Source organism: Geospiza fortis, unplaced genomic scaffold, assembly GCF_000277835.1.
Source record: "Geospiza fortis unplaced genomic scaffold, GeoFor_1.0 scaffold381, whole genome shotgun sequence".
Lineage (NCBI taxonomy): Eukaryota > Metazoa > Chordata > Aves > Passeriformes > Thraupidae > Geospiza > Geospiza fortis.
Window position 1 is genome coordinate 2,046,157 of NW_005054348.1, and position 21,984 is coordinate 2,068,140.

General features: G+C 37.0%; 1 protein-coding gene across 1 annotated transcript in view; it reads left to right on the top strand.

The window, feature by feature from the left end:
• The window catches only part of ARID4B (AT-rich interaction domain 4B), an 86,444-nt gene that overhangs the window by 49,688 nt on the left and 14,772 nt on the right, over positions 1-21,984 (top strand). Inside the window, exons 12-17 of the mRNA XM_031058759.1 lie at positions 4,126-4,198; positions 5,248-5,342; positions 6,431-6,528; positions 6,736-7,003; positions 7,995-8,167; positions 17,929-18,174. Coding sequence (XP_030914619.1) covers positions 4,126-4,198; positions 5,248-5,342; positions 6,431-6,528; positions 6,736-7,003; positions 7,995-8,167; positions 17,929-18,174 — 953 coding nt within the window. The remainder of the gene's footprint in view (positions 1-4,125; positions 4,199-5,247; positions 5,343-6,430; positions 6,529-6,735; positions 7,004-7,994; positions 8,168-17,928; positions 18,175-21,984) is intronic.

The window sequence follows — 21,984 nt, forward strand, 5'->3', positions numbered from 1 at the left end:
GCCACCTCTCTGGCTACCCTGTGTAATGAAGCAGGACTTTCAGTCAAGGCATTAGCTGCCATGCATCCACTTCCACCTTTCTTCTCTTTTTTGTCCTGCAAGTATGGAGTCCCCACCTCATGCTTGGTTTTCTGATCATCTGTTCTTTACCCCCGGCCTTCTGTCCAGAAAAAAAAATCAAGACAAGGAAAGAACTTCATTTCACAGCTGGCTGAGAGGCTGAAAGAGAGGCTTTTGAGCCTTTTACTTCTCTGTACCTTCCTGTGGTACTCTAAATCTGTATCTGCCATAATCACTTTTTTCTCTCACTAGGGTTTGAGAGCTGTTCTCTTAATTTTCAAGCAAGTACCAGTAGTGCAGCAGACTTAATTTCCTATTAGTAGGGGAATTGTGAAGAAGAAACTGAACTGGTTTGGGTCTTAAATGGTTGTTAGGGTCCTTCCCTCAGTCCATCCTCTGTGGATACTGTGGCTCTGGCATACCAGAAAATAGTGTTTCATCTTCTAGTCATTCATTTCTTTAAAATATGTTGGGAGACTGCAAAAGTGTGAAGTTATGACTTCGCCACCTCTCCATGTTTATAATTTCTTTCTGCCTCCTCTTTAAGCTCTCAGAAGATTATCCAGCTCTGATCAAAAGTTTGCAAGGGACAGACAGTGCTCTGCTTAGTATTTTGAGAAGCAAGGAGTAGTTCCTTGGGCTCAATACAATTTCTGAACTTTGTCAGCAGGTTCATGTCCAGCCATGAACATGATGCATGGAGATAGGTTTGTATCCATGCAGAATGACACATCATCTTTATATAGTGATCATTCCTGCACTACTTTTAGGTGAAAAATACAGAGCCTTTAGCTACAGCATTTGTAAACATTTGACCTTGTACTCTTTCAACACCTTCTCCTGAGCTCCTCTTAGTTGCATGTTTGTTTGTTTGAGCTAATCTTTCCATGTGCTAGACATATAGATTTCATTTCAGACAAATATTTTGGAATTTACTGTATCACCTCTTGTGATAATATCTTTTCCAGTAAACAGTGATTTCAGTAATTTGTTGAACTAGGAAGTTTCTAAAACAGAGGCAAAATATTTTTTTTCACTTCTCTTTTTTCTTCTTTGCTCTCCTTGGTGGTCAGTGGCATGTGTGTCTCCTCTCCTCTCCATATTTGAGCAGTTTCTGCAGCTTCTTCTCTTGTTTTTGTTATTTTGTGCCTGTATCCTCCTGATTGTCAAGCAGCATCTCTTCCCAAACAGGGCCTGCTCTTGGGACTTTAGCCACCTGCAGGTTGTTTTGCTGCTTCCCAGGACATGATGGCTTCCCCGAGGCCATCCTTGTGGTCCTACTACCTGTAAACCAGAACAAAACAAAACAGAAAACCCAAGCTCTTAAAGATGTCACCACGGACTTCAAAAATAGATACGTCTGTCCCATATGTATGTTCACTCCATTCTGTAGATACATACATAGATGCTTTTCTATATCTCATATCTATATACATGCTTCCATCCTATATAGATAGGAGTTGACATGCAAATCCTCTGTACTTATCTTCTGAGAAGAGTAGTTGCCTTGTTGTTTTTTTTTTCCTCTAATGGAAGAGACTGGAAAATGGCCTTCCTTTGCTTTCCAAAATCTGATGGTATGTAAAAGAGTTGTCAAAGACCTTCTCTCCCAGTGCTGTGCTATAGTGCTGTGTGAATTTGTATTGCAAAAAACTTGTTCTTGTTTTCCTGAATTTTATTATCTTATGTAGAAGCCATTTAATTTTAACTTGTAGAATAGACAGATACATTAGGGACTGCAGAGTGACCAGCTAGCACTCTGGTTGTGTAACCTGAAAATAAGCAAATATGACAGTGTGATATGCCTGCTTCAAAGCATTATCTAGGAAACCTTGTTGTCTAACTGGATTGAGAGATTATTAACAGATACTATTAGTATAGTATAGTACATACTGACTCTGTAGAGATTCTGAGAAAGTGCAAATGCTTTTCAGAGGCATGCAGGGTCCTAGGCTTTCCATGTTAGCACACTTCTGTAGAAAGTTACTTTGTTCTCTACTGGAAAAATAATTAAGGAGTATTCATTCACTATTCTGGCACCTCTGTGAATTATCACATTAGAGATGTAGGAGTACCCTTCCGGCACTGGACTGTATAGTAGGAAAGGGAGTGTTTTATTCAGCCTCTTCATTACCTTTACCTTATTTCCCCCTGTATTTAAAAAGAATACATTCATTCCTCAAAACATTGTTGGGTTTCCTGAAGGTTTTGTTCAGTGACACCTGTCACCCCACCCCTAAATGTTCTGTGAGACTAATGTCTTATGGCAAGTTTTTTCTTGTTGATGAGGAACATGAGAAACCCTAGTAGCTGCTCATGATCTGTTTTCCATGATCCAGCAAATGCTGGTAAAAGTCCATTCCAAGTACCTGCTGTGGGAGTTGAGGAAAAAAAAAGAATTAAAAGAATTACGCAGTTTTGGAGTTTTATTCCCCAAGTAATTTGTTCTCCATGGCCTGTGGAATATGAATGTTCTTAACTAGGCTCTTATCTGAACTACATGCAGAGCTGCAGCACCACCTTGTACCTGTCAGAGAAGAATTGGGCTAGAAGTGCCGATCTGTGGTGCCCCTGCCCTGTGAAAAGGCTCTCTACTTTACTGGTTGCAGTTTTCTACCCAGCCCATCAAAGCTGCCTGCTCTGAGCTCTGCTGGTACATGGGGTGTCAAATGCCCATCATGTAATGCCCCTTACAGAGACTTTCCTCTTGCATTGCCTTTGCAAGATGGGAGTATTTTCACTGCATTTCTGTTGATATTTATATCTGAAGGGCCACTTTCCAGTATATTGTGAATGCTGGCTCTTAATTTTTTTGCCTGTTTGCTCTGATGTCATCCAAGTGCATTTAATGAATAAGAGGAAGTGTAGAATAAGAAAAAAACCCTACTCCTTGATAATAGTTACAGCCTTTCCTGACCTTATTTCAGCTGTACATCTCTATATTAAATAGATTCAGTAGATGTTGGAGGGTTTGAGGTTTGTTTTTGTTTGCGTGTGTTTGTTTTTCCCAGTTCTGTTTAGTAATGATATTCTGTTTCTGTTGTTTTTTTCAACTGTCTTAGTATGACTTCAAAGACAGTATGTTTTTTCCCCTTGCTTCAGGGTAGGTGAAGCTTTAATACTTAGCACAAGGAGACTGTTGAAGAATGGAAATTATAATCATAGAATACAAATACACCAAAGAAAAATAATTTACTTTAGATTACTGAATAACTAGTTATTTTTGGAAACTCTACGGGTAGTATTAAAAATTAATCAACTCATATTTGGTGTATTGTTTTGCAGTAGCTCAGTCATCAGAATTTGAAATATTAATATCTTATTGCTACAAGTTGTGGCAAACCCCATTTCCAAAAGAATTTATGAGGTGTTAGAAAGTAAGCCATAGTGCTTTTTTATGAAACTCCACTGTTTATTAATCTAAGTAAATCTAATACAAAGGTTTATTAGTGCAATGAACTGAACTTCCAAAATATCCATTGTTATTTCAGTTCTGGGATTGATCCTGCTCAGCACGCGCCCAGCTGGTGCCCCATGGCAGTTCGCATGCAGTGCCATTGGCTGCGGTTTGCCAGTGCAGTGGATTAGAACTCCTAAGAAAGTGCAAGCACCATTTGCTCTTTTGACTTCATCTCTGAAAGTGACGTAGTCTGTCCAGGAATCAAGGAGTCACTTAACTGCAGTAGAAATAGAGCTGAGATTTCTGATAGAATCTCTTGATCATTAATAGCGCTGTCTCCCAGACTTTCTACATAAATGGACGAAATTGAGAACACATCTTGATCTGTGGTATCACTTACGATACTTCAGTGATCAGTCAGAAATCCAATCTCAATGTATGTTTACAGTCAATGTTTTATGTATTTTGAAACACTGTAGTTTATAAAACTAGGTTTCATGTGGCATAGCACTGAGAGCATGTATCTCTCTGTGCCATATCCTGTTGCTGACTACAGTAAAACAAACTTAAACATTTAAACCTAAATGATCACTGCCTTATGTTTCTTAATGAAGGAGTGTAACTCAAAATGGTGACAGTTTTCTTGCCTGCATTTCTTTAAACAGGAGGAAATAGAGCCATTTCCTGAAGAACGAGAGAACTTTCTTCAGCAATTGTACAAGTTCATGGAAGACAGAGGTAGGCTTTTTAATTAGCAGTACTTTGAAAAATTGAGCCTGTAAACTAGTAGTGCTTTGCAGTACAGTTTTGGAAACAGGGAAACTGTACTTACATCTTCTGCCTTCCATTCTATTTGGATGATGAGTCTGTCACTTGACTCATCTCCTAAAATGCAGTCCCAGATGTCTACTTTCAGAAATAAATGGATTTATATAAATATTTATCCTATTATGTTTTGCATATATTGTACTATGTTTGCTATAGTGTACTTATAGCATGTATAATCAAACATTTAATACTTTCAATCATATTAATTTATATTCTCAGTTTAATAACTTAAAATACTGACACACATCTTTTAGGTCATGGAAAAATGCATTTACTTTATGCTTATTTTCATTTGTGAATCCTCATAACTTAAGCACATGAACATTATCCATAGATTGAGATGTTTTTGAAAGCCAGTGCCAGTCATTATGTTAGATCTTTACCAGGTTTTTATATATTGCAAGAAAAGGCAGGAGTGAGGGTATCTGTATTTAAATTACTATTATAACTGGTTGAATTAGTATCATCTTTAATGCCATATGAAATGAGTTAAACTCTTCCCAAGAGATGACAATGTGGTAGCTACTGCTAGTACAGTAGCAGAGGAAGTTTCAGCTCTTGAAGCATTGTGGGATTGCTCCTGTTGAGGGTTGGTTTGGGTTTTTTTAAATCAGTAAAAAGACTATTGTATTTTCAGATGTAATAATTTCAGTGGATATAATAAAAATATGTACAATATAGTTAGCAAGAAAATTTGCATAATTTCTACATGTTCAGTAATGTATGGAAGAATGTATATAAATGCATTAAATAACATTGTATATATGCATTAAATACCATAACCCATTTTCCCTCTAGTTCAGTAAGACTGTAGAGTTTAAGTTTCACGAAAAGAAAGTACCAGATGCAGGAGGTGGAGTTTAAAATACTGTATTTAATAGTAGTGCATATTATGTGAATTTCATGTTATTCTGAAAAAAATACTTCAAAACAGCCTAACAACTGTTTTTGTTACCCAGGGACTCCTATTAACAAACGACCTGTATTAGGATACAGAAATTTGAATCTCTTCAAATTATTCAGACTTGTACACAAGCTTGGAGGATTTGATAACGTGAGTATTAGTATGATGAGTACTCCAGAGCCATAAAACCTGAGGATGCTGTTTATTATTGTGAAATAAATACTAATAAATAACACAGGACAATTAGATGTATGAAAGTTTTCTGCTATGGCTGAATAAGACACCTTGTAGCTCTCAAAACCATGCTTTAACATGAACCAGAACTAGTTAGAAGCTAAACAAATTACACATTGACTCAGCATGTTTAATTATTGCTGAATAAAATAAGCCAGCACATGTGTTTTTGTAATACTTCAAGAAACATTTGTCTGATAAAGTTGTTACCTCCACGTGAAAGGAGTCGCTGCTCAGTAAAATCTCAAAGACAGCCAGTTTAGTGACCTGATGTAAGGCCCTTAATTTCTATTTATTCTGGGCAGTGTAAAGAAGAATTTGCTGATGGGGATTAGTGAGACTGGTCTTGGGAGGAGTAATTGAAATACATTGAATTCATGGCCAAGCAGATTCTGTTTGTGCTTTGAACTGCTTCCCATGAATGTAGCCTGACAGCTGAGGAGTCTGTTTGTGCAGTGATACCTTTCTGACAGGCAGGACAGGATGTGGTACTTGGGTATTGCAGTACATCTGCTTTACCTTCACAGATGGTTAGAAATGGGCACGTCATGGATCTTTGTCACCAAAGGGCATGCTAAGGACATAATGAAAGACTGCTAGGCACTCTGGCTGGTGCAGTACTACCAGAGCTGAGTATTGTTGATGCTTTGACTTATTTTTTTTCTTTCCAATTTAATTAAAATTCTAGCTCTGATAGTTAAGAATTACTTTAAATATAAAATGATGTACTGATTTTTCTGATAGCTATATTTTCTTTCCTCTGTTTTATTGCCACCTGGAGAGGAAAGCCTGCTGTGGCTTGTTGCATTGCAGAAATGCTAAATTGCTTAAAGTGATTACATTAGACTGCAGTTTGCATTACAGTGAAATACTGTGTGTGTGATAAATAGTCATTTTATACATCAGAGGAAATTACTTACATTTTTTGAAGCTGTAAACTTTGTCAATTTAGGTTTTTTGTCAGTGAATTAATTCAAAAACAATGACTTCATTGTGTTTAACAGATTGAAAGTGGAGCGGTGTGGAAGCAAGTTTATCAAGATCTTGGAATCCCTGTATTAAATTCAGCTGCAGGATATAATGTTAAATGTGCATACAGAAAGTAAGTAATAAAGCCATGTAGTTCATGCTAAAACTACAGTGAACTGAAGTGATGCTGTGTTAGGGGTAATATACATAAAATCCATAACTCTTTGTTTATAATACAGTTTTTAAGGCTTTAAACCTACTGCCCATGTTTAGCTTCTCTAGGTTGGATTTTCCTTCTTTAGTCAAACTTGCTTATCACAAACAATTTTTTTTTTTTTAGATATCTCTATGGTTTTGAAGAATATTGTACATCAGCTAACATTGAATTTCAGATGGCATTGCCAGAGAAAGTGACTAATAAGCCTTGTAAAGACTGTGAAAAAGAAAAAGAATTGAAGATGCATGAAGAACCAGAGCAGGATGCAAAAGAGATAAAAGTGGACAAGGACGAGTGCAAGCAGGAAGAAGTAGCAGTAGTACAACAAGAAGAAAAAAAGTCAGCTGAGAACGATAATGAAAGTAAAGAAAATGATAAGCCCTCTGTTCTGGTAATATATTTTAAAGTTCATCTTGTATCTGGTTTATAAAGTCTGTTGGTGTGTTAATAACCATGAATGAATATAAAGATTGAAATTTCTATGATGGATTTAAAATAAGACAAAAACTCACTGTAAACCTAATTCAGAACAAGACATTTGAGCTGTATTTACCCTAGGTGCCTGTTTTCCAGGGTCATGATGTCAAAATGTCTGACTTGTTAGAAAACAGGTCCAACATTTCATTTATTTGAGGGCCTCCTGGGTGAAATGGAGACTAATTAGTGTCCAGCTTTATCGTTATCTGGGTAATGCATGCTCACAGCTAACTGTATTGCTGATATTTTCATCATCCATTTAACTATGTAAATACTCATAATAATGCTCATAAATACTGCTGTTACTTTTGTGTTCCCATGAAAACAGTGAAGCTCTACAAAGACCTGGGCCATATTATGTACACATGGTCTAATGTAGTTTAGTGGTCCAGAGAAACAAATGTTTATAGCTTTTCAAAATCCCCTGTTGACTCAGTGGCTTTAGCAGAGGAAGCTCAGGGCCATAAACTGATGTGCAGCACTCTACAGGCCTCGGAGTTTGCTGTGGAAGCAGTGTGGCTCCTCAAGTCAGTGTGCAACACAGCTGTAATGTGGGCTGGTATTCTCTGGGAGGAATCCCACACAGACCAGTACTGGTATTTCTGCATCCCAAGTGGAAACATGCTTTGTGAAGTGATTGTCTTTGGGATTGCTTTGCAGCCCAGGTCTAAGAGCTGCATGCCTGTATCATTGTGATAAAACAAGCTAGGACCCTGGCTGCAACTTTAAACTGTTAGGATTAGCTTAAGACTTTCAAAAGGAAAAGCAGAAGAGATGCTGTAATTTTAGGAGAAGCCCCACACTGTAGCATTGTCTTACTCTTACGACTTCAGTGTGTTTTATCTGCCTTTTCTTAATTCCTTTGTTTTCACCTTGTGAGTTGACTAAAGGTTTTGTTGTCCTAGGGAAACAAAAAAAATTCGCCAGATTCTGTGTTTACTCAGCCTGATCAAGAAAAGGACTTAAATGTAATCAAAACTGAAGATGAAATCAAATTGGAGGATAAAGAGGAGGAGAAGATGAAAGAAATGGAAAATCCTACAGTAAATGCGGATGCTGAAGAAAAAGAAAAATCAGGGTAAGTTATGCTGTTTCTAATCAGATGAGACATAGGTGTTTTTTAAATTTTACTCTTGTAATTTGAACTTCAAATCAGACATGCCTTTGTTAATTAGACTTGTATCTTCCAGAGACCAATGTGTTCATAACTTTGTTGTGGTTAGGCCATTGAAGTTCGTTGATCTATTTTTAAAGGAAAAGGCACCCTAAGCTTTATAGGTTCCAGGCCTAAATGTAAGCTGAGTGAGAGCAGAATATACAAAGCATAGGTCACTATTTGATTTAATACAAAAATATTGCAGTCATTGCCAGGAGTATTTTCATACTTGATTTTACAAGTATAAGGCAAACTTGTGGTTTGCCACAAGTTTTTGCTTTTGGACAGGGGTGTGTAACATGGGAAAAGATGGAGGTACCTTGCATGGCTCAGTTAACAGCCTTGCTGTTGAATAGGCCTGGTACCGGCCGGAGTGTTGTGCAGACCTTCAGACAGATGTTTTGAAAGTAGGAGATGGAAATAATAGGGATGCTCAGGGCCATCTAATCAGTGAGTCTGTGTGAATCATTTGGTTCATGGAAAGGGCAGGTTTTCCTGTTTCAGTGCAGGAAAATCTTACAAGTGTTTTTCAGCAGCCACACAAAAAAATTACAACCAGAATATAGTCCTCATTAATCCCCAGTGTGTTAACAATTTGTGTTCTTACAATTAAAACTCTCATACAGTATGATTTCTAGTATTAAGAACACAACAATTTCCCCTTAGAGGTCAGATAGATCTCTTTTAATACAGTCTTTGTCTTCAATAAAGCCCAGTAACAGATGCTTAAGGGAGAAGCTGTTACAAGAGCGAAAGCAGATAATGACACCTCCTTATACTTTCACAGCAATCTGTATATCAGGGATGTGTTGGGTTTTGTTGGGTTTTTTTTAGTTAATACCATCTGTTGCCTGACCAGTAATTCCTTTGTTCATTCCAGCAGTTTTGTTAATTCGTAGATCAGCTGTCTTGTCTTGATCTTCTGTCTAAATATCATTAGCTCTTAATGCTGCTTCTGGCCCATTAAAAGTTGTGGCCAGAATGTCATGGTTTAGTATATTAATTTCTGATTCATTGGTAGTAGTTATTTTATTTTGTTTTAGATTTTGATTTTTTTAGTGGATTCTGGAATGATCCTTTTGTAAAAAGTTTTTGTCCTCCTGAATATTTTCAGTGAGATTTCATTGACAATTTCTGTAACTCAGAAATGCAGAATACAGAAAAACCAAGTTTACCTGAATTCAGTTGAATAGCCTTTTCTTTATGGTTGTGATTTTGTTTGTATCCTATGTAAACTTTTCTGTTTTAAAATACTAATTGCTGGACTTTGTTGCATTTGCTATTTTTAATGTGAACTAGGCGAGTTGTACTTTAACGGAATTATTAAAGACTGATTTTACAATGCTGCTTTCAAAATACAGAACTAAATAGATGGAAAACCTTGCAACGCTCAGAGAATAGCAGTTTTTAAAGTTCTCTAAATTCTGTATTTATATGTGTGTATGTTTGTGATGTTACTTTATATTTATTTATATACCCGAAAAGTATGGTTGGCTTCACGCTTACCATGCTGCAGCAGTAAATGGTACATGAAAAGTTAGAATCTGCATTTGCTTTTCAGTAATCCTTTATTTTAATTTTTTTTAAGTTGAGGTGTTTTAATACAAATTCATGTCAATTTGCATTATTTATTACATAAAATGTTAATAGTGTTCCTATTTTTTTATTTATGAAAACAGCAAAAATCTGTAGAGAATTTTCTTTTAAGTTTTCCCAATTCACCTGACAGCAATTGAGTGAATTGTTTTCCCTCTACTCCTCCTTACTCATCCCAGTGGAAAACTCTTCCAACTAGTATTTTTGCTATTATGACTCATGGAAGATTGTAATGAGTTGCTTAGAATGGAAAGCATAACTCTAAAAAGAGGTGTAGGTGCTGATGTGGTCATTGCTGGGAGGTATGCTGTGTTTGAAGGGATAATTTAAATTACAAAAATTTGAACACTTATAGCAGGTAATTGTAAGTATTTATAAGCAGTGTTACTGTAGTAGCGCTGTTAGCATGATTACTTTTCCCTTCTACCCTCTCAGATTGATAGGGAGTACAAAATGCACTTGAGTCAGCTTTAAAGAGCTTTAAAAAATGTCACTGTCATCCTAAGTGCTAAACAATGTTTTTAGCATTTATGCCATAAGGGCTTAAAGGAAATTTATGGGGCATTGTATTAGATTTTGCACTTCCCTGCGCCCAACTTCATGGATTAGAAGTGGCAGAACTTACACAAAGGTGGAAATGCTGTGGTTGGAGTTTTTTGTTGAACTGAAATGCAAAACCAGGCATTTTTTAGGTAGAAAACTAATCACACACACTAATACCTGAAATGTAATCAAAATAGATCAGTGTGAAATTCAGACTGAAATTTTGTTATTTGGTGTATTTAAAATGTCTTCCTAGAATTTTTTTTTAAAGTTATGGACCATTTGTCCTTCAGAGTCCTAACAAAATAGCTAAACAAATTAAATCTAATGTTATATTAGGCACACTTTTAGAGTTTTCTATTTGTGTTTATATCTGTAGGACTTTGGACATCTTCATGTAGCTTGTCTGTAGACATAAGGAACCATGAGGATAGAAAAACTTCTGGGTTTCTGACTTTCTTATGGGAGGACTGGATGTAACTCCCAGCTTCCAAATCTCAGGAAATACTGCTGGGAGCCAGGGTGTTTATTTTCTCCAAGTTTTGTTTCTCTGTGCAATCCCATGCGTCTCAAACTTTGGAGATTGCTACCACTTGAATTGTATGGTTCCATCTACACAGACTTTAACAATATGATGAAGAGGAAGAAAGGCTGAACTTTCTCTTACTTTCTTCCCCAGAGTATCAGTTTCTTGCCTGCTTATGTATCTGTGAGCACTGAGAGTAGAGATTCAAAGGGTACTTTGTCCTTTATTCTGTACACGCTTCTCTTGTTCGCTTTTTGCTTTGTTGTTTTACTTTTCCTGTGGCTAGTGGAAGATACCTTTGCTTGATACAGGTTGTACAACTTGTGATCATTAAAACAAGTTTTAAAAAAAAGCCAGTAATGTGTCTGTCCCAGAGGGTCCTTTACAAAACTGATTTTGTAAATCATCCTTTTCCATAACATCCAAAAAAGTAGTTATCCTTGGCCAGTGAATAAAGAAGAAAGTTCAAAATCCTTCTTCTCCAGAAGTTCCTACAAACTTGATGTTGTGGAAGTCATGATCTTCAAATGTAGCATTGTATGGTTGGTGTGCTGTTTCCTTTGTAGCATCCAGTAATATCAATTGTTCTAACTTGTCGAACACTTGAGTCAAAGTCAACAAATTGGGAACAGAACTGTTTTTCTACACAATGAACAGTATAGACAATTAAATATGTTCCAAGGAGGTTGAGGCCAGGAGCCTGGAGATTTTAGAAGGTGTGGCGTTTTTAGTACAGGTTAATAAAATGAAAGGTAAATCTTTAAAAATTCCATGGTAGGTAGAGTTTGGAAACGGAAATGTAGGTTAATTGCTATATAACCAATATTAGTAAGATTTTTGCCCCCAGATAGTTAATTCAACTCCAAGTTTCCATGTTGGTTTTGGAGTTTTTATTGAGAATTTTTTTGGTTGGTTTTGTGTTTTATTTTGGTTTTAACACTTTGCTCTAAGGCACCTGGAACAGACCACTATCAAGAGCTTAATACTGAAATGAAAGTTTAAATGCTGAGAATCTGGGTAATTTTTCTTCTCAACAAAAATTGGCAGCAGACATATATGGGTAGTATTTGGCTTTTTGAGGTGCTTGGGCAAAATTCTTTTAAGAATCCCAATTCCAGTACATAGACATACCAAGAAGTTTTGTCCTTGTATTTTCTTTCTTGTGGCTGAAGTGCTGCCTTAACACCAGGAAGGGCTGCCATTGCTGGATCTTACCTTGTTCTTGCTCATCAGACTCATTTTCACAAGTCCTTCTCTGGCCTTAGGAAACTTCTTGAATTTATTTGTTTCTTGTTCTTAAAAACAGTTTAATTTTTTTATTTTCTCCAAGGAATGCACGAACAAATGTCCTTAAGGAATTTAAGAAACCTAAACACTTCTGGTTGTCTGATACTGATGGTTTAGGTCTTTATGGTGTGGTTTTCTGGTAGCTGGTACTATCACATTTTGACAATATCACAAGGTGAAAATTCTAAACATTTAGTCTTTGCTTTAATTCTGTTCAAGACTATCAGCCATTCATTCATGTGTAAGGGAAAAATCTTAAAGCTGTTGTTCTTTCATGCAGTAGTACATTTCCCCTCCTGCAAGCAGTAGGGGAAGGGACTAGGAATAATAAAAGCAGTAATTGAAAACTAAGTCAAGATGGGCATTGTTTCATGTGAAGGATTTTACTAAGGGGTATTCTCTGTGAAGAGGACTGCCTGCTGTGCCTGTGCTGCTGCTGAAACTTTCTGTACAAGAGTTAAATTTTCTGATAACACCAGTTAGGGATTTTCTGAAAGCAGTTTACAGTGGGCTTTTATAATAGTCAGAAGCTCCATTTCACATATGGGAGAAAGACATTGTTAGAGGCAATGTTTTCTTCAGTTCCTTACCTCTTGAAATGACACATCATTGTGGTGGTGGATCTGAAATGGTAACAAGAAGGTTAGAATCTTTTGGAGTGTAGAATATTTGATATAAAAGGCATATCTCTTAGCTTCTCAAGAGTTGAGAACTATATATTGAGATAGCTTTCTCCAGTTTGATTCAAGTTTGTGGAATTGATTAGCCTTGGAAAACGGAGAACAGTGTGCCATGTCCAATGCTTGTGTAGTGTAAACGTATGCTCAGAATTTTAAACCGTTGGTGTGTGTGCTAAAGGGAAATGCCTATAAGAACCATACTTAGTAATTTTATTTATAGGAATATATTTCAATGCTTTTATTTGTGATGTGTGTTCTATTTATGTATTTCAGCTGGCTTTGTATGAGGAAAGAAGTTCATTGCGTAGCCATGTTTTCAGAACAGTCTAATTGTTTTTTCTTAATATAGAATTCAGACTGATACATACATACATGTAATGACTGCTTTTGATAAAGCAATAAGCTGCAGATGACGCAATAATGAAGTGTAGAGTGGCAGTGTAAATGTACTGGCTCTTTGTATTGAATGGAAGGGAGACATCTGACTTGGGAAAAGTGGTTCTGCCATCATATTTTACATAGCAAATGGTCACTGTGCAGGTTGTTAACCATGGTGGCTGTCACCAAGGCTTACATGTGTGGGAGAGTCTTTGAACACTCATCAGATACTGGATGCTTCCGAGGTGAATGTGAACCAGTGCTGTAAAAACAGGAAGGGCTGTACTCTTCAGTCAGACTTTGCCACCACTTTTTATCCTTTTGAGGAATGCTTCAGCACGTGGCTGAATGATGAGAAGTGGTAACATGAGGTCCTGTCACCTGTCTGGCAGCAGAGCAACACACTGATCACAGCCAATGTGCTTGCATGATTGAAGTCTACTGTACTACACTCAAGCAGATCAAGGCAGTGCCTTCCCCTTGCCTTGGGACAGGGGTCCCCAACTGCATTTATTCCAACTTTCTGTGTGCAGACAGAAGTCCCAGGGACTTTTCAGATTTTCTTTGTAACTTCAGAGGTGCTGTGGTTCAACCCAACTAGCAGTCAGGTACCATGCATCCACTGGCTCTGTCCTCCCATCCTGGTGCATCCAAAACAGAGCCCTGTGCTACCAAGGAGAGAAAATCTCTATCCCAGCCAAAACCAGAGCAAGAGGGAAGACAAATACTGGTGATTTTTGGAGACGTGTTATTTTGTGTAATTGAAGATGAGATTCCATTATCATGGCATGAGTAAAGGTCTCTGTGACCTTTCTGCCTTAAAACTTAAGGTTACCTTAAGTGACCATCACACCTGTGATTGGCAATTTGAAAAGAGACTGAACATCTTTCAGCTCTGTATTATGAGAAGTAGAGGTTAAATTATGCTCTAGAATGAGAAAAGGGAAAAAAATAAGCAGGAAACAAAAATAGAAGCTAATTCCTAAACTTGAAGTGTCAATTATACTAAAGTTTATTTCTGCTAGTGATTCAATTAACTGTAATGACTTAATTAAGCCAATAATTGAAATAATCTTGCTTCCTCAAATTTTAGAATAACCCCTGAAAAAATAATCTTGCATGTGCGATCTCACCTGCTGTGTGTACCAGTTTGGTGCATTAGGGGAAGCATACTGGAGTAGGGTTAGGTTTGCTGCAAAACAGGAATTCTAGGAGCCAGATACAATGTTCCAAATCCCTCTCTGTCTCATAGGTTTCACCTGGGCTTTGTAACAGCTCATGTTTAGTGCCAGAGAATGTGGGCCGAAAGAAATTTGCATGATGCTGCATTTTCTTGAGTGGTGTAAGAGGAGCAGTGTTTCATTTATTAACTATGTCCAGTTGTTAATACACTTAATCATGGGCTTGTTGGTGTTAAATCTTTATATTGACTGAGAGTGACCTACTGTGTGTAGCTTTAGCCTTTTGAGGATGTTGTCTTGTCCTTTGAAAATAATGATAAGCAATATTTGTATGCTCTAAACATTTTAATGGTTTTACTTTATTAATGAATAGTTTTGCATTTTAATTCATTCATTTCTTGCTTCTGAATGTTTATGTTCCCAATCCTTGTGAGATGGGGTGAGGGTATTCTTTTTAGTCTGTGGTTGTAATTTGTAATGCTTTTGAGTCCCGATAAGCTTTCTGGTAATACTTTGGATTCTGGAACAGAGTTACGCTTGTATTGCTGCGTCTCCTGTACACTGTGTGTGCACATCTGCTGCTGCCTTGTGTCATCAGCTGCTGCTGGGGTTGTTCAAATTGTTGCAGCTTTGTGGTAGATACTGCTTGGTACTGGTTTTAAGTTGACAATTACTGTCTGCTGCCAAGAGGTTTGTTTCTTTTTTCTTTTCTCTTTTTTTTTTTTACCTTTTCCCCATGCCCTTCCCCCAAATGGGATTTTGACTGAGAAAATCAAAGAAAATCTGAAGAAAATCCAGTGATCTCATGCATACATACATGGACTAATGAAGTTATGACTGTGTATACTGGATGCCTACAATCACAATTTCCTCTTAGAAACCTCACTTTTGTGGCAGTCACAGCTTCTCCTTTGTCTGCACTGCCAGATTTGAACTATTTATGGCATTATAAGACAATATCATCCTTGCAACCATTGGTATGTGTTCTTGGGGTTTGTGTTGGGGGTTTTTTGTTGCTTTTTTGTTCCAGGAGCTATGCGAGTGTGTTGGATTTTTCTGCTCCAAAATGATGAAAGTTCTTTGCTTCTGTTTGGTTTCCTAAAACCTCAAGCTTATGATTGCTAACCAAGTCACTCCTTAGAACACTTTTTAATTGCAGCCATCTCTGCTGCCATTTTGCTTTTGCTTCCTGACATGCCCTCCACCTATGTCCAGCCTGCTGTTCACATCTCCTTGACCGTCCAAGTTACTCACTGCGATGGTTTCATACATCTCTTCCAGAAGGTACCAATTCCTGGTATTTTCATGGAGTCTTTGTAGGATATGTTGGGACACCAAGATGGGAGAGAATCCAAATTTGTTCAGCTTTCATAAGCCACTGGCACCATAATTGCCAGTGTCTGGAAAATCCTGAATCCTCCAGCATAGGCATACTTTACTTTGCAGACAGCATTCGAGGATTGTGCCCCTAGATCTTGGAGAGAAAAAAGTAAAAAGGCAGAATTTGGTTCACTGCAGTTTTGGAGTGTACTTAGTAATGGAAAATCAAAAGCTCTTCTTGTTCTTGGAGCAGTGGTGGCTCTGCTTCTGATCCCATTTTTTTAGCTTTTGTATGATAATACCTGTTGTACTGAAATTGGCCAGGAGTTTTTGTTTAGTGCAGCAGAGAGTATAAATTAAAATAATTGAAATTATTAGTTGTTGCTTTTTGTTGTTAGCTCTGGAATTCTATTCAGGGATTTTTCATCTGAATCTTTGGGCACCTTTTTTCCTCATTTCCTTGGGAAGTAAATTTTGCCATAAGTGAGCTTTCAAAGCTTATTTGTTCATGTTACATTTTTAACTCTGATGGTTTTAACTTCACTAGCAAAGTAGTTCACTGAAAGTATATAGTTCTATATCTGTCTGTCTATATATCTCCTGGAAGGCCGAGACTTTGTGTGTATGTGTGTATTTATACATATACATACATATATACAGAAAAAATAAAATTAAAATATTGGCCTTCTAGAATTATACTGTATGGTCCGTGGCATATATACCTGAATAGATACGTCTTCTGGGACTTGGTGTACTAGACAAAGATAGATTTTTTTAGCCTTTGTCTCAGTGTGTATGCACATGTGTGTATATACATATATGTATTTGTATATTTAGTGTGTCTCTGCATATATATATGTGACAACATTAATTTCTGAAGTAATTGTATTAAATCATGTATGAAATTATAGTACAGTTGAATTTAGCGTATTGTTCTGAATTACCAGCTAATTAGGTAATAATAGTAATAAATAGTAATACTGCAGTTTTACTTCTGCAAAGGAGCATCCTTTCGCAGAGAGGAGGTAGCTTGGCTTATCTGCGTATTTTCTACTGAAAATGTAATGGAAAGGTTTAGATTATTAATACAGACTTCTCTGTTTGTAACCTTAACTAAAATACTGGTGAAAATCAGACTTGGAGCAGTAATTACGTTCTCTCTTATCCAAATATCCAAACGTAGCTGTTCCATCTATCAGGTTTTTTGATTATTGGCAGTCTGCAGTTGTTGTGAATTTAGTTAGCAACTAAATCTGTTCTGTGTTGCACAGAGTGTGTGATTAGAATGGTACAAGGGCCAATAATGCTGCTTTTTAAGTCTAATTAAGATTAGAAGATTTTTCCCCCATTAACTTCTTTAATCTAGTCTGCCTCTTTAAGCTGATTGCAGATAATTTTCAGATAACTGAGCAGCCTATAGCTACCATTGACTGAAACTAGCAAGACTTGTGGGTTCTTACTGCTTCTGAAAATTGGTCCAAAATATCTAAAAATGTGTTCAAAATTAGCTTACTTCTGAAAGCAGTGAACACCTGCCTGTGTATTTATATAGTAATTAAATGCAAGTTTGACATATTAAGAATACTTTTGGTGTAATTGGCAAGGAGTGACAAGGTCATAAATTAGCACAGGTTGTTTAATTTGCTAATACAGTCACATAAGGTGTTGGGGTTTTTTTTGTCCAAAATCTGGTTATGGACACAGTAATTTGAAGGTGTTCAGATAGAGTTCATGTATTGTAATAAAAGAAGGATTTTTTTGAGAAGCAAGTTTCAAGAAGCATTTGTCAAACTTGTAGGTTAAAAAAGGGAATTTAGGAAATTTTCTCTATATTAAAAAGAATTATTTTTTTAAGTGGGAAAATTATATTTAAACAAAGAGACTGCATGCAAGAATCATATAAAGATGAATTTGAACAACTTCTACTCATAAAGATTTTGATGGATTTTTTTTCTTTTAGTCACTTTTGCACCTTACAGTCACTGGATTTTGTGTGTGTTGCTATATCCTATTTTGCTGATATTACTCAGCTATAGTACAGTTTCACGTATTTGGAGCCTCCTGTTTCCCACTCTCTAATGCATCCACAATATTTATCAATATATGTGGTTTGGAACTGAAAAGCTTATGAAGTATCTCATATTAACTCTACAATTTTTTAAACCTTTCAAGAGATGACACGAATAAGGAAGAAGATGAAGATGAAGAAGAAGCAGAGGAGGAGGAAGAGGAGGAGGAGGAAGAAGACAACAATAACAATGAGGAAGAAGAGTTTGAATGCTATCCACCAGGCATGAAAGTCCAAGTGCGGTATGGAAGAGGGAAAAATCAAAAAATGTATGAAGCTAGTATTAAAGATTCTGACATCGAAGGTGGAGAAGTCCTTTACTTGGTGCACTACTGTGGATGGAACGTGAGGTAACTTGAGTTTTAGTTAGTGATTACTTCTTGAATTACTTCTCAAATACACTTATGAATTTTAAAAACTAAATTAATAGACATCTGGAGTCCTAAACTTTCAGTATTGGTGTTCTGTGAAGGTCATTGTACTGTATGAAACTTAGATTTTTAACACTATATAAATGCAGGGCTTTAGTTACTTTGAAAATCATCTTAAAATCACTTGTTCAAAGAAGGCTTCATTTGTTCCCCATCTTACTTTTAGATCTTCCCATACAAGTGATGCATCACTCTTTTCAGGTTCCTCCTCTGGCTCTCTTAAGCCGATTGTCTCTGATTCAGTGTTTGAGTAGTGCATTTAGCTGAGGGAGCTCACTCTTGTCAGTGAAGCACCCTGTTGCTGGTGTACAGGATATTTAACTGGAAAACAGCAAGATTCTTAGTGGCAGATAAGTGTGCAGCAAGTAACTGCATTTCATCTGATCTTATATCTATCCTCCCTACCCTGCCTCCTCTCCCAGCCAGACTCTTCTTAGCCTAGTGGCTTCTTATGCTTTCTTTAATAGAAGGAGGAGCATATGGGGTTTTTTGTCTTTAGTCTAGCATTAATAGAAATAAGTTGAAGTATTTCTGTTGGTATTTCAGACCTGTTTCTTGCTTAAAACTTGAAACAACTTTGAAAACAGTAGAGAAAACTAAAATTTTTGGGCAGTTTATAAGCATGTCTGCTCCTTTCCTCACTTTCCACATAATTGCTTAATTGTCCTTAAATATTACCTTTTAAACTTTATTACTGTCTGTAAAAAAAACTCTACAAGTCTGAGACAAGTCTGAGGTACTTTTTTCTTATTTTTCCTTTTCTGGGAAAGCTGAGGTTCTTGTAACCTTCATCTGTCATCCTGCCTCTGGCCAAGAGGGCAGGACAAATACCATTTATACAATTTATTTCTAGCAAGATCTGCTAGCAAAGGTAACAGAGAAGTGCAGTGCTTCTCTTGCTGCCTTGAGTTCATCTCTTTGCATCAAGGCCTGGTGATTTCCAGGTGCTGCTGCCGAGGAGGAATCTCGCTCTTGCCAGTTTTGGTACTGATCTTCTGTAGAATTTTGGTCTACATTGATCTACAGGAATAGAATCTGACATAAACTGTCCTCAGGCAACGTCTGTGAGCATAGTGGGCTGTGAAGTCAAGAGATGAGGGGAGATGCAGCCTGCTCAAGGTGGGAGCTGGGGTGTGACTTGCGTTCTGGTCCAGTTCTTATTGAGGAGGACTCCCTTGGAGTGCAATTTGCTGAAATTTTCATCCTACTCACTGAAGACTACTGTGTGTACCATTCCAAGAGGTTTCTTGCTTTTAAACTCTTATTTTGGAATTCACATGTAAGCATAGAAGTTATTTTTCTTTGGAGCAAATATCATGCTGTTATCCATGCTGTGAGGTGAGATGATCAGAATTTTACTTGAGCAGTACTGCTTCATATCTGAAGAAATGAGAAGTCAGAAATGAGTCTTCTTCACCTTGGAGATTCCAGCACCCCAGTTCTTAAAGGAGAAATCAAGATTCTAAATTTTTAACGCTGCATTTTAAGCAAATCTGCATATTGATGTCAGAGACATTATTTCTGTGACTTAGGATATGTTTGACAATAAAAGCATTTTTAGTTAACTTGAACTCATTTGAGAAGTAAGGAGTGTTGATTGTTTGGTCTTTCTGGCAGCAGGACTTGAGTTTATATTTTTACCTGGTGTTTCAAAAGAGCCCTCTGAAAAGGTTTGGAGGGGGGGAGTAGGATTCTTCACTGAAAAATAATACATCAGTGATTGAGGTTTAGCTGTGGGACTGTGCATGGACTCTGCTAAATGGGGCTAATTTTTTTCATACATGTAAAATTACTTAAATTTATGGATTTGACAGATAGAGTGTGTAAGCCTCAGCTTTAGCCAGCATCTAGACACTTTGACAGTTCAGTATTGTGAAGACTGGTCTTGTAGGCTGCAACAGCTTGATTTGGCTTTCAGTCAGTGACAGCCTGGAAGAGCAACTGCCCTTGTTGGGTAGGAAGCAATTCCTCCTCTCCTTATTCATTGTAGATTACTTAGCAGGGACAAGTACTGTATGTACAGTACAGGGGATGTACTGAACTAGGATTTGCTAATCATCCAGGGTTTTTTTAATTCTGTCATTCTTCTGCTCCTTAAAGTTGACTTTCCTGTTTCCCCTTTTGGTCAGGTATGCCATTTAATGGCCTGTTCTTTAAACTCATAAATTGGAGCAGAAATCCTAAATAAGCACTAATGGTTCTTATCACAAGGTAATTTCCGTATCAGTCTGGAATTGAGAATAACTGTTTGTGTGGGCATGCTCACATTCCTTAGGATACTTGGAATGATGCTGGATAAACTTGATACTCGTCCTCATTAGTTGGGTCTTTTTTTTTAATGCTCTGGAACAGTGACATTAAGAACTGTGGAACTGGTTTGTTTTGTTTTGTTTTTGTTTTAAAGAGTAAATAGAAAATGCAGAAGCTGTACAGCATTATGGTAAAGGATCTTGTTGTTACGTCCTGAGATTCAGGTGATGTGTATGTCTGATAAAGGTCTCTGAATGGTAGTGTTCAGTGGACTTGTAGTCAAAGGGAGTGGTAGAAATATCTACCCTGTTAGAGGGACCCGTTTATGTTACCACATATTACCAGAAAAAGCAGAGAAATACAGAGAAACTTCTTCTGACAGAGCAGTGATGTTCTGAATTACGTGTAATTCATACGTATTTGCTTTATATGTAACTGAAACTTCTTTGGGGCCTACGGTGCCAGTTCCTTCTGTTGTAATTTTAATCTTCAGCTCCCAGTAGAAGGAACAGTTCATTGTGTGTTTGAGGTGACTTTCTTCTGCAGTGTATTCCCAGTGATTAGAGGGTGCATATTTAAAAAGCATTTAGATTGATGAAACTGTGTGTCATTATGGTACAATATCGCAAGACATGTTATTCTTGAATGTTTCAAATGTTTAAAGCTAAGACTTAATGTTTTCAACACTTCTTTCCTTCAGAAATTTGCATGTGAAAATAGTAATTTCTGTCTAAGTTTGTTGAAAGATTATTTCATATACAAATTTTATACTTTGCATTCAACCACTGAAATTAAATGTACAGCAAAATTTCTGGTCCTGGAGAGTAATGTATGTCATTTGGAGGGGCAAGGAAGGGATTATTAAAAAAAAACAAAAAACAAACCAACAAAAAAGAAATTAGGCAAGCTAGAATCGCCATTTAATATCTCAGTATTTGAGCATCAGACTAGTTTTTCTCCTTTCTTTGATCACAGAAAAAAAAAAATCTCCCTTTTTAGCAGCTACAAATAGTATACCGGACATTTTCAGTGAATTTGCCAAGACTTGCTATCTCCTTGAGGTCACTTGTCCTTCTGAGAAAAGTGCTACCTTTGCTAGTATAAATCTAGTCTGGACAAGTGTGCTTTCTTCCTTGTTTCTCCTCTAGTACTTGTGTGCAAGATCGACTGTGCAGTCTCTGAGAGTTTGTTGTGGTGCATTTAAGCTTGCAAGTGGTGCCTGTGAATGTAACACTATCAGTACATACTCTGATGCAAGGTGCTCTTCCTTGTCTTCATTTTGGTAAGGCAAGGGGATTTTTTTTATGAAAGCATTCCAGGTTTTCATGTGAAACCTGGTTTAAAAAAAAAAAAGTAAATAATTCCTTTCTTTCAGGAGCAGCTCTCCATATTATCTCCTTCCTCCCCACTCTCATCTGCTCACTTTAGGGTGGTGAAGCTAGTACATGTGAAAGACAGCACTGCAGTAAAACAGCCCAG